This window comes from Amblyraja radiata, chromosome 13 (assembly GCF_010909765.2).
Source record: "Amblyraja radiata isolate CabotCenter1 chromosome 13, sAmbRad1.1.pri, whole genome shotgun sequence".
In the NCBI taxonomy this organism is placed as follows: Eukaryota; Metazoa; Chordata; class Chondrichthyes; order Rajiformes; family Rajidae; genus Amblyraja; species Amblyraja radiata.
In genome coordinates this window covers 5,917,860-5,932,106 of record NC_045968.1, presented here as the reverse complement: position 1 = coordinate 5,932,106, position 14,247 = coordinate 5,917,860, and the positions used below count along the sequence as shown (strand labels likewise).

The 14,247-nt window shown below is 41.1% G+C and overlaps 1 protein-coding gene across 1 annotated transcript; it reads left to right on the top strand.

Annotated features, from left to right (window-relative positions):
• Positions 1–449: 449 nt before the first annotated feature.
• On the top strand, positions 450–12,630 carry LOC116980115 (glia-derived nexin-like). Its single transcript, XM_033032225.1, has 7 exons — positions 450–729; positions 2,608–2,835; positions 4,253–4,447; positions 8,117–8,312; positions 9,045–9,145; positions 9,692–9,778; positions 12,518–12,630. Exons 1-7 carry the CDS (start codon positions 474–476, stop codon positions 12,628–12,630), a joined length of 1,176 nt encoding a protein of 391 aa, XP_032888116.1. The 5' UTR covers positions 450–473.
• Positions 12,631–14,247: the final 1,617 nt, after the last annotated feature.

The following is a 14,247-nucleotide window of genomic DNA, read 5'->3' as shown; positions in this document are numbered from 1 at the left end:
CGCCGGTCACTGACAGGAGAAGAGACCAATCAGTGCATGCGCAGTTTTTAAGATTTTCAAACCTTAATAACTTAGAAACTACACCATCGATTGGAACAAAACTTGGTGCACTTGAGCACGGGAGAATTGTGAGTATGGTGGGGAAGAATTGCAGTGCTGTTGTGTACCATTGTTGCGCAAAGAGAAAAAAATGCAAACCGGAAGAGCACAAGATCAGAATTTGTTATGTATAGATAGATCTTTAGCACTAACACTTTAGAATAAGTTGGATTTATGTTGAATATGGTTTGTTTTTTTACATCAGTAAACTGTGCCAGATGACTTCTTATTTATCCAGTGAGTTCTGAACTTTGTTCCCATACTCATTTTTTGAAATCTTTGTGAAATAGTGTTAGAATAATTTAAACATTACATGTGTAAAAACCCAGACTTTCTTTTTGCAGATACTGTTCTGGTTTAGAATTGGAATTGCAATGAGGAACATGAATATTTTGATTGCCCTGTGTGTGGCTGTGGGGTCATTTCCCTGCCTATTGGGAAAGTCGAAAACATCGGACGTTGGGTCGGATTTGGGGATGAAGATTTTCGATCAGGTTACCAAGGCCCAACCAACAGAAAACATTGTCATGTCTCCACATGGAATGGTATCATTGCTTTGGATACTGCAATTTGGAGCTGATGGAGCAACAAGAAAGCAATTGAACGAGGTTTTGAAATACAGCCAACATGGTTTGTTTAACTAGTGTCTTGTTATACCAACCATAACCTTCCTTCTTCCTATCTGAACATGTTCAATAGGACTTTCTAATTTGAGATTTTATTGAAATGACTTTTTTTTTCAATTTAGCGTTGATGTCTTTGCAATATATTTCTTTGCAGTTGTTGATTTTTATTTTTGCAAACTATCCACCAGGAATACTATCTTCTTTGGGCATTACTCTCAAATTTTTTATTGGAGAAGGTTCTTTGCGACATTTTTCTGATGTTTCCAGTAGTGGGAGAGTCTAGGACTGGGGGCACAGCGTCAGAATAAAGGAATGTGCCTTGGAACTGAGATGAGGAGGAATTTCTTTAGCCAGAGGGTGGTGAATCTTTGCAAATCATTGTCACAGATGGCTGTAGAGGCAAAGCCATTGGGTATTTTTAAAGCAGAGATTTATTGATTCTTGATTAGTAAGGGTGACAAAGGATATGGGGTGGGGAAGGAGAAAATGGCCTAATTTTCCATCTATGATCATAGGTACTAAATGATAGTAGAAATACACCATTTGGCCCATACTGTCTACTCTGCCATTCAATAATGGCTGATCTATCTTTCCCTCTTAACTCAATTTTCTTGCCTTCTCCCCAAATTCCCTGACACCTGTACTAATCAAAAATCCATCTATCTCTTCCTTCATCGCCTTCTGTGGCAATGAATTCCACAGATTCACCACACTCTGACTAAAGAAATTCCTCCTAGTCACCTTCCTAAAGAAACGTCCTTTTATACAACGGGATCTGGGGGTCCTTATTCATCGGTCAATGAAAGGCAGGTTCAGCAGGCAGTGAAGAAAGCAAAACTAAACTTTCATAACTAGAGGAGTTGAGTATAGGAGGAAAGAGGTCCTCCTGCAGTTGTACAGGGCCCTAGTGAGACCACACCTGGAGTATTGTGTGCAGTTTTGGTCTCCAAATTTGAGGAAGGACATTCTTGCTGTTGAGGGAGTGCAGCTTAGGTTCACAAGGTTAATTCCAGGGATGTTGGGACTGTCATATGCTGAGAGAATGGGGCGGCTGGGCCTGTACACTCTGCAATTTAGAGGGATGACAGGATATCTTATTGAAACATATAAGATTATTAAGGGTTTGGACATGCTAGGCAGAGAGACGAGATGGGGAGCGGGAGAGAGAGCGCGAGAGAGAGAGGGAGGGAGAGAGAGAGCAAAACACAGAGAAACACAATGTGGGTCGGTAGCTGAATGACTAACCTGCACACCAGGAAGAAGCCCCTTCTCGCGATCTGGGGCCCTCACTCATGATGGTGAGTTTAAAGAAATTCTCAATGTGTCATCGATCTACATTCCTCAGTAAATGTAATTGTGTTTTAAACAAGTATTATTGACGCCGCGTGAATTTTATTCAAAGGAACATGGCGTCAATAATACTCATTCATAACACAATAACATTTACTGAGGAATGCGGATGGATGCAGATTGATGACGTTGTATAACAACTTGTTAACTACTTCATGTTAAGAAATGCAAACAGTACGAGTTAACAAATCGTTTGTGTCTGATGGCCGTGCAGCCGTTGTTATACATGTTCGTTTAAAAAAAAAAATCCGGATGGCGAATTAAAATAAAAATCTTTATTTAACAAAGAGAATTCGTATTTCCGTACGAAATACGGAACATTAGTGCGGGGCCCCCATTAGACGCAGGGCCCAATTGGGAGCAATCGGTCAAATCGGCTTAAGGCCGGCCCTGGCAGTACTGTTCTATGTAAATATTGGACATTTGTTTCTCTTTAGTAACCAAGTGCCTCAGATTTGAATGGTATATGATTTAGAAATGGGTACTGAAGTTTTCCAAGTTAACAGCTTTTCTATATTGATTTTCTTTCCAGGTACTTATAAACGGCTCAAAAAGGTACACAAGTCATTAACTGCAGGCAAAAGTGAGGATGTCGTTGCTTTTGCTAATGGAATATTTGTACCAAGTGACCTTGTATTAAAAAAAAGCTTTATTGAGCAGTGTTCTAAAATCTATCAAGCTGAGCCGACAAATGTGAATTTTGCTGAATCTGAAGCAGCTGCATCAATAATCAACAAATGGGGTGATTCTCATACTAAAGGTACATCTTCCATAAATCTAATTATCGTACCAAAGGTGCTGTATTCGGCTCATCGTCTACTCTGCCATTCAATCATGGCTGATCTATCTCTCCCTCCTAACCCCATTCTGCTGCCTTCTCCCCTTATCCCCCAACACCCATCCTATCTACGTACGTGTCCAAGTATAGCAGGAATGAATGAACTTTGAAAATATTTGATATTTTTTATATATGTGTGCTTCTCGTCACGGTTGCATGCATTTTTAATTTCTCAATTTTATCCAAGTTTTATTTGTGTACCTGCATTATTTTAGCAATTATGACTCTGTTTAAAGATTCTCAGTATAATGTCAAACTTTAGAGTTTGGAGATGTAGAATGGAAAGAGGCCCTTCAGCCCACTGAATCCATGCTGACCATCGATCACCCGTTCACACTAGTTCTGTTATCCCACTTTTGCATCAACTCCCCTCATGAGGCAACAAACCTACAAACCTGCAAACCTGCACATCCTTGGGATGTGGGAGGAAACTGGAGCACCCGGAGGAAACCCAGGTGGTCTTGGGGGAAATTGTGCAAACTCCAGACAGGACCCAAAGTCGGGATCAAACCTGGGTCTCTGGCACTGTGAGGTAGTAGCTCCGGCAGCTGCAAAATGGTGCCACCTTTTTAACTCAAACACCTTTTGTAATCATCATTTAGTTTTAAAAAGGTTGAAAGCCCTGTGTTATCTGAAGTTCCCTTTACAACAGAGGTTCGGCACCCTTTTCTGCCAAGGGGCCAGGACACATGTCTGTGAGTGGATGGCGGGCCATATCTATCTCGTGTGTACATGGATCCTACCCCCATCCTGCCCCGGATGGCAGGCATCAATCACATGTTCACATAGATCGCGCCCCTTCGACAATGCCACCCGGAGCACTGAGCTCAAATACTCACACTCACTCGTCCCCGGCCTACTGACAACCTCGATCCCGGCAGTGAAGCCCAGACACAGAAGGTGCGCGGCCATGCCGGTGGTTTTGTGCAGGATGCGGTAAAACCAGAGCTCGGCACTAGGCCATTGCCCCCGCCAGCGCAGGCCTCCTTGCATCCTTGCGTCACTGTGCCTGGGCCTGGGCGGAAGAGCCCGGCCTCACGCAGGGCAACGGGCAGCAATTTTTCAGTGTTTCACCTGACCCTCAGTCTGAAAATCACCTTCCAGGTACCGGAGCTAGAAATAAATGCTGGAGAAACTCACTCCAGCATTTTTTTCTATCTTCAAATTTCCCCGCATCTGCAGTTCTTTGTTAAACATTCCAGGTACCGGAGATGACTGAAGCCTGCGGGCCGGATGATTGAGGGGAAAAAAAAGCCTGCGATTTCGAGTTACGGGCCGGATACGGCCCGGGGGCCGTGGGTTGCCGACCCCTGCTTTACGATGTGGTTTGATTCTTTAGGTATGATCACAGAGATAATTTCCCCAAGCACTCTCGATGAAGCTACCAAGCTTGTCGTCGCCAACGCAATATATTTTAAGGGTGCGTGGAAATCTAAATTTGACGTAACAAAGACGAATGTGCAAGATTTCACTGGAGCTGATGGAAACGTGTATCAAGTTCCCATGATGTTCCAAAGTTCAAAATTCATGCTTGGTAAGTCTAACAGAATGGTATCATGTTTAAGCTAGCTAACAGAGCAGTACTTTGCCCAAGCCATAAAATATACCCTCATGGATTTTAATTTGCCAATTAATGTATCTTTTGAATTTCTGACTCTAGGATTTTAGTTTGTAACAAACTATAAGTATTATCTATCTATCTATCTATCTATCTATCTATCTATCTATATATTACTTAAACACTCATCTTGTTTCTATCTATCTATCTATCTATGCGTGTTTGCCCACGTGATCTTAAAATTATGCCAAAACATGATAGCGCTAAAATGTTTGCACCATCGTACTCACCATTGGCCTGTGATGGTTTGTATCAAGTTTCGTTCAGATTGATGTTATATTTTACAAGTTATTCATAATTTTTAACTTTAGAAATTCAAGTTTAAGAAAAATTTAGCAGCTATTGGGAATCCAAATCCTTGCTGGCCCAGCTTCCAACAAAGTTGCAATCGAGGAACACTCAGTCCTTCCAGCAAACCTTTAGCTGAACAGGAGGGGGGGGGGAGCAATTGCATTATTTTTTAAAGTCCTTGAAGCAGTGTTGGGGGATACGTCCCTGCACACTTGGGGGCTATGGGTGAGTGCTGGAATATTGTGGAATGGGTGAGTGTTGGAATATTGCGGCGTTTGGGTACAGGTTGCATTGGGGGACCAGTCCTCCTATGTGACAGGGACCCAATGGGTCCCATTTGGTCAAGTATATTACTGAAACTCTTATCTTGTTTGTCTGTCTGTCTGTCTGTCTGTCTGTCTGTCTGTCTGTCTGTCTGTCTGTCTGTCTGTCTGTCTGTCTGTCTGTCTGTCTCGTTCTGAAATTACGCCAAAACAGTACACGATAGCGCTTCGATTGTTGGACCACATTACGCACCATTGTACTGTGTTGTGTTGTATCAAGTTTCGTTCAGATTGATGGTACATTTTATGTTATTGACATTTTAAACTTTATAAAACCCCAGTTTGACAAAAAAAATCCATCTGCATTGGCAGTTAGCAGTGTATGACGTCACAATGGGATCTTATTTACATAAACTGCCCATCAACAGTGTTCCACCCCACAATGATATCACAATGGAATCTAATTTACATGAAAATTTCTGTTTTAAATAACACAGCAGCATTCCATTCAGATTGATGTTATATTTTACAAGTTAATCACATTTTAAACTATATTTTAAACATTTTAAACTATAAAAAAATAACTTTTCACTTTAAAAAATCAAACCTTTCGCTAAAACTTGCCTTGTCTGTTACAATGTTACCAAATATAAGTGCAATCAGAGATTTGTTACATTGTTGTAAGAAGAGAGAGGGAGTGGAGAGGGGAGGAGAAATGTTATTTAAACATTGTGTTTAGTGGGGGAGTGGGATAGGGAGGGTGAGGAGTGGGGGATCAGGGAGATAGAGGGAGAGAAGGGGTAAGGAGGGGAGAGGGGTTATGGAGGGAGGGAGGGAGGGAGTGACATGAGTGGTGGAATATTACCTTAAGGGAATGGGACCCAATGGGTCCCACTTGGTTTAGTATACCTATCTATCTATATACTTTTAAAACTGTGTGTGTGAGTGTGTGTGTGTGTGTGTGTGTGTGTGTGTGTGTGTGTGTGTGTGTGTGTGTGTGTGTGTGTGTGTGTGTGTGTGTGTGTGTGTGTGTGTGTGTGTGTGTGTGTGTGTGTGTGTGTGTGGGTGTGTATCATTTTGCCTTTGAAACGTATCTCCTCGAAAACCAAATGGAAAAACAGGGAGAGTTTTACATATTTCACTAGTGATTTACGTTTTGATTTCAGAAATCCACTCCTCTCTAAACTTGGTCAATTATTTCCCCAGATTTTGAATAAAATTGTTCACATAACTCACTTTAAAAAAAATAATAGCCGCTTGCCAGCTGTTGACGTCACAATGCCCACAAGCCCACCAATCGAGGCCCAATCGAGGCCCAATCGAGGCCCATCTGGCTCCCGGCCCCGCCCCCCCCCCCCACACCTGACTCCTGGCCCCGCCTCCCCGCTGTGGATTAAAGCATTGTTTCTTTCTTTTTTCATAGCATTGAATGTTATTGTTTCTCTGTGTCCCTCACCGTGTCCCTACCCGTGCCCCCCCCCCCCCTGTGTCTTGATTCTTAGTTAACAGTTAATTTCACGGACAGCTCTTTTTACTTTTTCAGCAGTTTGTTTTTGTGTAAGACTTCATTTTTAAACAATTGATATTTCTGTCTCCATTGACTTAATACATCTTAAAGAGTGCATTACATTTCAAAGATTAATTTTTTAGATTAACATCTGATTGAATTTCATTGTTAACGCTGAAACTATTATTTGTAGCCTGCATTCCATGAATTTCAAACCACTTCAATGGCCAAGTAACAACATATCAGACAAACATGAATGTAAACAGACCTCTGCCTGAAGTGATTTGTCTGGGTTTGCTCCAACAAATGGACTTCTATACATCACGACGTCAGAGTTGCAAAAATGCTTTAAAAATTATTTTGTTGTCAATTATTTTACAAAAATGGTCTCAACTTTTCTTGAATCAAAAGAAAAACAATCTATCTATGGACAGAATGTAGGGGAAGACAGTAAGACTAGTGGGAGAACTGGAAAGGGGAAGGGGATGGAGAGGGAAAGCAAGGGCTATTTGAAGTTAGGGAAGTCAATGTTCATACCGCTGGGGTGTAAACTAACCAAGCAAAATATGAGGTGCTGTTCCTCCAATTTGCGCTGGGCCTCACTCTGACAATTGAGGAGGCCCAGGACGGAAAAGTCAGATTGGGAATGGGAGGGAGAGTTAAAGTACTGAGCCACCGGGAGATCAGGTAGGTTACGATGGACTGAGCGGAGGTATTTAACAAGGATGGGCGTGATGGGTACCTGGGGTCACGAGTAATTTATGAAGTAATTTTCAGTATCAATGGTGGCAAGCAGCTCACTTTCTCTCATTTAAGTCTTGCTGTGGTGGAGTGCATTTGTAAGGTGCTCTCTGACTTACACAAGGGTTACGTTTCATGAGCCCTTGCGTGAATTAGTTTTTGGGTATGTCGGAGTCGCCATCCCTTTCCCAAAGTAACTTGAGTATTCGCTGCCTCAACTTCATCCAGGGTACGTTCTACGGCGTGTGGCCTTCTGGAGAAGAACCGCCGTCACTGTCGACTTGTTTCCCATGTAATAGGGTCGTGGAAATTGCAAACTCCCTCAATTGTGCCAGGGGAATCAAAGACCAGAGGACATGGGTTTCAGGCGAAGGTGAAAAGATTTAATAGGAATGTGAGGGGTAACCTTTTCACACAAAGGGTGGTGGGTGTATGGAACAAGCTGCCGTAAGAGGAGGTAGTTGAGGCAGGGACTATCTCAACGTTTAAGAAACAGTTAGACAGGTACATGGATAGGACAGGTTTGGGGGGATATGAGCCACATGCAGGCAAGTGGGACTAGTGTAGCTGGGACAAGATGGTCGGCGTGGGCAAGTTGGGCCGGTATCCACACTCTTTTTTCTGGGGGTGAGGGACTTATTGGGCACTAATATTTAATCTAACCTTTGTTTCTATATTGCTAATGATAGCACACAACTGTGTTCCATACTTTGAACAGGGAGATTTACTGCTGTACAAGAAACTTGTCTTCAAATTTTGAGATGATTTGCCTTTGTTTTATAGGTATGGCCAGTACGCCTCAGAACGTTGAATATAATGTTCTCCAGCTACCATACATTGGGGAAGCCTGCATGTTTTTTATCCTTCCAGTGGATAGTAGCACCGCACTCACTGAAATAACTCCTCACATCAATGTAAATAGTATAAATGCGTGGAAGAAAATCATGAAAATAATGAAAGTTGACGTTACTATCCCTAGGTGAGCAAGAAATATTTGGCCCTATTTGAAATCTGTTATATATTGAGGCATACTCAAGATGTGCCGGAGAAAGCATTCTATCTGGATGCATCATAGCATGGTTTGGGAACAGCTCCATCCAAGTCCGCAAGAAATTGTGGACCCAGCCCAGACCATAACACAAACCTACCTCCCTTCCATTGATTCCATCTACACTTCACACTGCCTCAGCAAGGCCACCAGAATAATCAAGGACGAGACATACCTTGGTCACTCCTTCTTCTCCCCTCTTCCATCAAACATGAGGTACAAAAGTGTGACAACGCACGCTAGATTTGGGGACAGTTTCTCTTCGGCTGTTGTCAAACAACTGAACCATCCTATCATCAACTAGAGAAAAGTCCTAACCTACCATTTCCCTCATTGGAGACCCTTGGACTATCTTTAATCAAACGTTACTGGACTTTATCTTGCAGTAAATGTTATTCCCTTTATCCTGTATCTGCACACCGTGTGAACGGCTTGATAGTAATTATGTACAGGATTGTCTTTCCGCTGACCGGATTGCCCACAACAAAAAAAGCTTTTCTCTGTACATGGGACAATTAACTAAACTACTCTGTGAAATGCAAACCTGTGTAGAAATTGGATACATATAAAATATTTCCAATTGACCTTTCTGCATCCTCCAGTAGATTCAGCTGGCTCCAAATGCTGAACTAACTTTTTTCAATCTGCATGTTTTATTTGTAGATTCGCTGCTGAGTCAGAGACTAAATTGGAGGAACTACTTGCGCCTCTTGGAATCACAAATATATTTGATCAAGACAAAGCAAATTTCAAAAAGCTCTCTAGTAAGTTAATGTGATGGGAGCAGAATTAGGCCATTCGGCCCATCAAGTCTACTCCGTCATTCAATCATGGCTGATCTATCTCTCCCTCCTAACTGCATTCTCCTGCCTTTTCCCCATAACTTGTTCCACCCCGACACCCGTACTAATCAAGAATGTATATATTTCTTCCTTAAAAATATCTATTGCCTTCACCTCTACAGCCTTCCATGGCGATGCATTCCACAGATTCATCACCTTCTGAAGAAATTCCTCCTCATCTCTTTCCTAACGAACGTCCTTTAATTCTGAGGGTATGACCTCTGGTCCTAGACTCTCCCACTAGTGAAAACATCCTCTCCACTCTATCCAGGCCTTTCACTATTTTGTAAATTTCAATGACGTATCCCCTCATCCTTCGAAATTCCAGCGAATAGAGGCCCAGCGCTGTCAAACAGTCATGTTAACCCACTCATTCCTGGAGACATTTCTGGTAAGTAGTATTTATTGTTTGAATAGCTTTGTAAAAATATATTTGCTTTGCAAATAAATTGTGACAATCTCTTGCAGAGGTTCGTGGTCTGTATGTTTCCCAAATCCTACATAAGGCTAAAATTGAAGTAAACGAGGGGGGTACGGAGGCCTCTGCAATGACAGGCAAGTATGCCAGCATTGTAAACTTAGACCAAAGTAAAGTGCTATTCGAATAATTTTAATATATTTTGTCATTGAATGATGATGATCAGTTTGGCTAAAACCAACTCTCCAGATGGAAGTTGTTATTTTGGCCAAGTTGATCTAAGATGTATACTATCTTGCAGAAAGAAGCAAGGATATCATTTATGAATGGCATTATATCCATATCACTCTGAATCTTTCCTATCCATGTAGCTGTCCAAATGTCTTTTTGAATTGAATTGAATACAATTTTATTAGCCAAGTATGTATACATACAATGAATTTATCTTGGTGCTTTGCTCACAAAAGGATAAAAACACGATACATAGCAGACAATTAAAAATAAAACATTATATTTTAACATGTGAAAATAAAGTACCAGAGTAAAAAAAGAGGCTACGGACTTTTGGCTGTTGAGCAGATCTACTGCTCGTGGATAAAAGCTGTTTCGAATGTCGCTCCTGTACCTGCATCACCCTCTTCCTCTGATAGTTCGTTCCATATGTGCACTTCTCTCTGTGGTAAACCTTGCCACTTGAGTCCCTCTATAAATCTTTACCCCCCCCCCCCCCCCCACCCTTCCACCACACCTTAAACCTATGCCCTCTAGTTCTAGGCTCTCATACCCTAGAGAACAACTGCATGCATTCAACATGTCTAAACATGGGCTTCCCAGCCTTTATTTCAAGGATTATTGAGCAGCTATTTGTTTTGACCAGTTGTCTAGGTGACAGCTTTTACTCTGTGATATGGCAGCATTTGGTGAATTACTAATGATCACCAGTAAACTTCCACATGGGCCAAAAACTAGCACTTGTGAAAGCAGAGTGGGACTCTGTCGACAGCTTGGTATTATGTACTAACTGCAGGTATCTTTAAGAATATACAGTAGCACAATTTAAGATTGCAATTTTACACATAAAAACAATTTTTAAAGTAAAACTGCAGGATATATATGTAGCTTTGATCTGCTTTGCTCAATGCATACATGATGGTCGGATTGCTCCCAACTACTGTGAAACTGATAATAGTGTTGTTTCCGTTACAGCTGCAATGTTTCTTATGAAGATGTTGCCTCCTCAATTTACAGCAAATAGACCCTTTCTTTATATCATCTGGCATAAAAAAACAGGTAAAAAATCTTTGATTATAATTTGGTAAAAATAATAGATTCTTTGGTTTAGTTTAGTCTAGAGGCGCAGCGTTGAAAAGGGCCCTTCATCCCACCAAAACTGCGCCGACCAGCGATCCCGGCACATTGTCGCTAACCTCCAGCAGGGACAATTTTCATTTATACCAAGCCAATTAACCTTAAAAACCTGCATTTCTTTGAACTGTTTGAGGAAACCGAAGGTCTCAGAGAAAACCCACGCGGTCACTGAGAGAACAAGCAAACTGCATACAGGGAGCACCCGTAGTCGGGATCGAACCCGTGTCTCTGGCACTGTAAGCGCTGTTAGGCAGCAACTCTACTGCTGTGCCACCGTGCCGCCCTTGATTAATCGATTCATAAAAGTAAAATGCTGCATAAGATGGAAATCTAAAATAAAAATGTTATGCTAGAAATTATCAGCAGATTCAGTCATAAGATCTCCTTAAACCGTTTCAGAAAAGTGGTCAACTAGGACATCTAGTGACAGGGAAGGGCATTGCATGTAGTCAATGCTCTTAAAAATGAATGAGGTGCTGGAAATGAACAGTCCTACTGTCGCCCCGGATTGCTAAATTGTCATCAATAACATAATTTGTAGAATGTTGCATCACTATAACATGTCTCTGAGTTTCTTTCATAGTCGCATAATCTTTCTTGCACTGCAGAAATTTCCTTCAGAATCTATGTATTTTGCTTCAACATTTGGCATGTTCTGAAACTACTGGAAATAGGTTTGCAATTTTTTCTGGTCTGTCCTAAACTTTCTTCCTCTTGTCTTAATGACCATTGTAAGCAATTGCATAATTGGGTGCGCACAGTGGTGGAGTTGCTGCCTCACAGCGCTAGAGACCTGGGTTTGATCCTGACTTCGGGTGCTGTCTTTGTGGAGTTTGTACGTTCTCCGTGTGACCTTGTGAGATACCTCCAGGCACTCTGGTTTCCTCCAACATCCCAAACCATACAGGTGTGTTGGTTAGTTGGCTTCTGTAAATTGTCCCTAGTGTGTAGGGCATAGAACTAGTGTACGGGTGAATAATGGTCGGGCCGAGGGGGCCTGTTTCCGTGCTATGTCTCGAAGCTCTATTTATTATCTTCACTCTTTCCAAGGACTTCCAGTCAATGAGCCTGCTAACTGTGATAAGGCGAAGGAAATATAAACATTAAATTGGTATAAGTAACTACCTATTTCTGGTATATTTTTCTATAAAATGAATTTCCCAAAAATGGTGAGACTTGGCCATTTGAAACACCATTCTCTGAAGGTGCTGGTCGACAAAAACATTTTTACTCATTAAATGTTTTAACCAGAGTATATCAGTCAAGATAATGTTAATTTTGACAGGATATGCTTCAATATCGTAATTCCAATTGTAATCGCTTGGCCCCAGTCTGTGCCTCTTGCACAGTTCACCACTTACTAATTTGGATTTAATGGTTTTATATACTTGTTCTTGTAAAGTTCTACTTCATTGCATGTTCTTCGAACTCCCTTCCACATCCAATCTCCTTGGTGGTATTTGTTTGATGTTTTCCTGCTTCTGTTTGAAATCCGTTATTCCCCACAGCTCTGGACAATATCCAGTATTTTGTTGCAGGATGTGAATCCTTTATAAGAGAATTAATTGTTTTTGGATTGCTCCGAATATCTGCACATGCCCCAGAACCTGTGGGTCCATAAAGGTCGTGATTAGATAGAACGTTAATTTAGGAGATTGGTATCCATCAAACAAAAACTATAATTCTGTTTAGAAGAAGAATGTTCAAACTAAATAACCTTAAATCCATGCATTTGTGGTCTGCTTAACTACAATATGGGGAGAGTCTAGATCAGAGGTCGTAGCCTCAGGATTAAAATGTGTTCCTTTTAAGAAGGGGATGGGGAGAAATTTCTTTAATCAGAGGGTGGTGAATCTGTGGAATTCATTGCCACAGAAGGTTGTGGAAGCCAAGTCAATGGATATTTTTGAGGTAGAGATAGATAGATTCTTGATTAGTACAGGTGTTGGGGGTTATGGGGAGAAGGCAGCAGAATGGGGTTAAGAGGGAAAGATAGATCAGCCAAGATTGAGTGGCAGAGTAATAGAATTGATGGGCCGAATGGTCTTATTTTGCTCCTATCACATAAACTTATGAACAATGATAACTTGCTATGATGTATCCTCTAACTGCTTTTCTGTTCTGACTTATTTATAGAAACCATCCTTTTCACTGGACAGGTTGTAAAACCATAAGAAGGCAAAGTTGAAGGAAAATAATTTAGAAACTTGGTCAAACATTCATGGAAGAAATATCAAATTGCTTTTGAGTAATTTAGTTGTTAAAAGCTATTTTATTATTCATGACCAATGAGTTGAAAACCAGTTGAGTAATATGTCTATTTTTGCCTTGCTGAGAATGATTTATTGCAATGTTTCCTGATCATCTGTATGCAACTGCCTTATTTAATTCAGTATTGTAATCATTCAAGTCATGATATAATCAAATATTACTTTTGATCTAGAAATATTCCGAGCATTTCACACAAAATGCCAATTGTTTGATGGAAAATAGGGGTTGCTCATGGACAGGAAATGGGCTCTACTTGAAGCAAATGTGATATGAACTAATGGTGTTGGATAGGATAGGAGGGGTGTGAACAACCCGGGGCGGGGGAAGGGGTCCAAAACTAGTCATTTAAAATTCCAAACCTTTTGATGTTTTTAAACTTTAACCAGTAATGTCGAGAAATAAAGCATGAATTGTTCAGATAAGGTGCTCCTGGCCTCGACGGGAAAAATGTCAACCGGAATATCGTTACTCCATAGTTTTTTTGCAAAGATGTAAAGACACCCACATATACACACGTACAAGATCAGAGTTTTAATAAGAATTAGATTAGATTATTCCTTTAATAATCCTTTTCAGGAAATTACAGTGCCACGACAGCTTCAAGACAAACATAACACCACGCTTTCATACATAACAAGTTAAAATACGTTAAAATACAAGTTAAAATACAATTAATTTAAAAAAAGTGCAGTTATTTATGCTCATTATAAAGTCTTATAGCAGCTGGTAAACAGGACTTCCTGTATCTCTCCGTTTTGCACATTGGTGCAATCAGCCTCTGGCTGAAGATGCTGCTCTTGATCACCTTCAGGGCATGGAGTGGGTGAGTGGGGTTTGTCATTATGGAACCTAGTTTATTTAGAGTTCTGGCCTCTGCCACCTGCTGGACCGTTCGTTGCTCAGCCCCGACCACTGAGCCGGCCTTCCTGATTAGTTTGTCCAATCTGTTTTTATCCGCTATACGGGC

Coding starts and splice junctions, on each gene's coding strand:
- LOC116980115 (XM_033032225.1), top strand. CDS start 474: ATGAGGAACATGAATATTTTGATTGCCCTGTGTGTGGCTGTGGGGTCA. Junction 2,836..4,252: donor GGGTGATTCTCATACTAAAG/GTACATCTTCCA, acceptor TTGATTCTTTAG/GTATGATCACAGAGATAATT. Junction 9,779..12,517: donor GGAGGCCTCTGCAATGACAG/GCAAGTATGCCA, acceptor TATTCCCCACAG/CTCTGGACAATATCCAGTAT.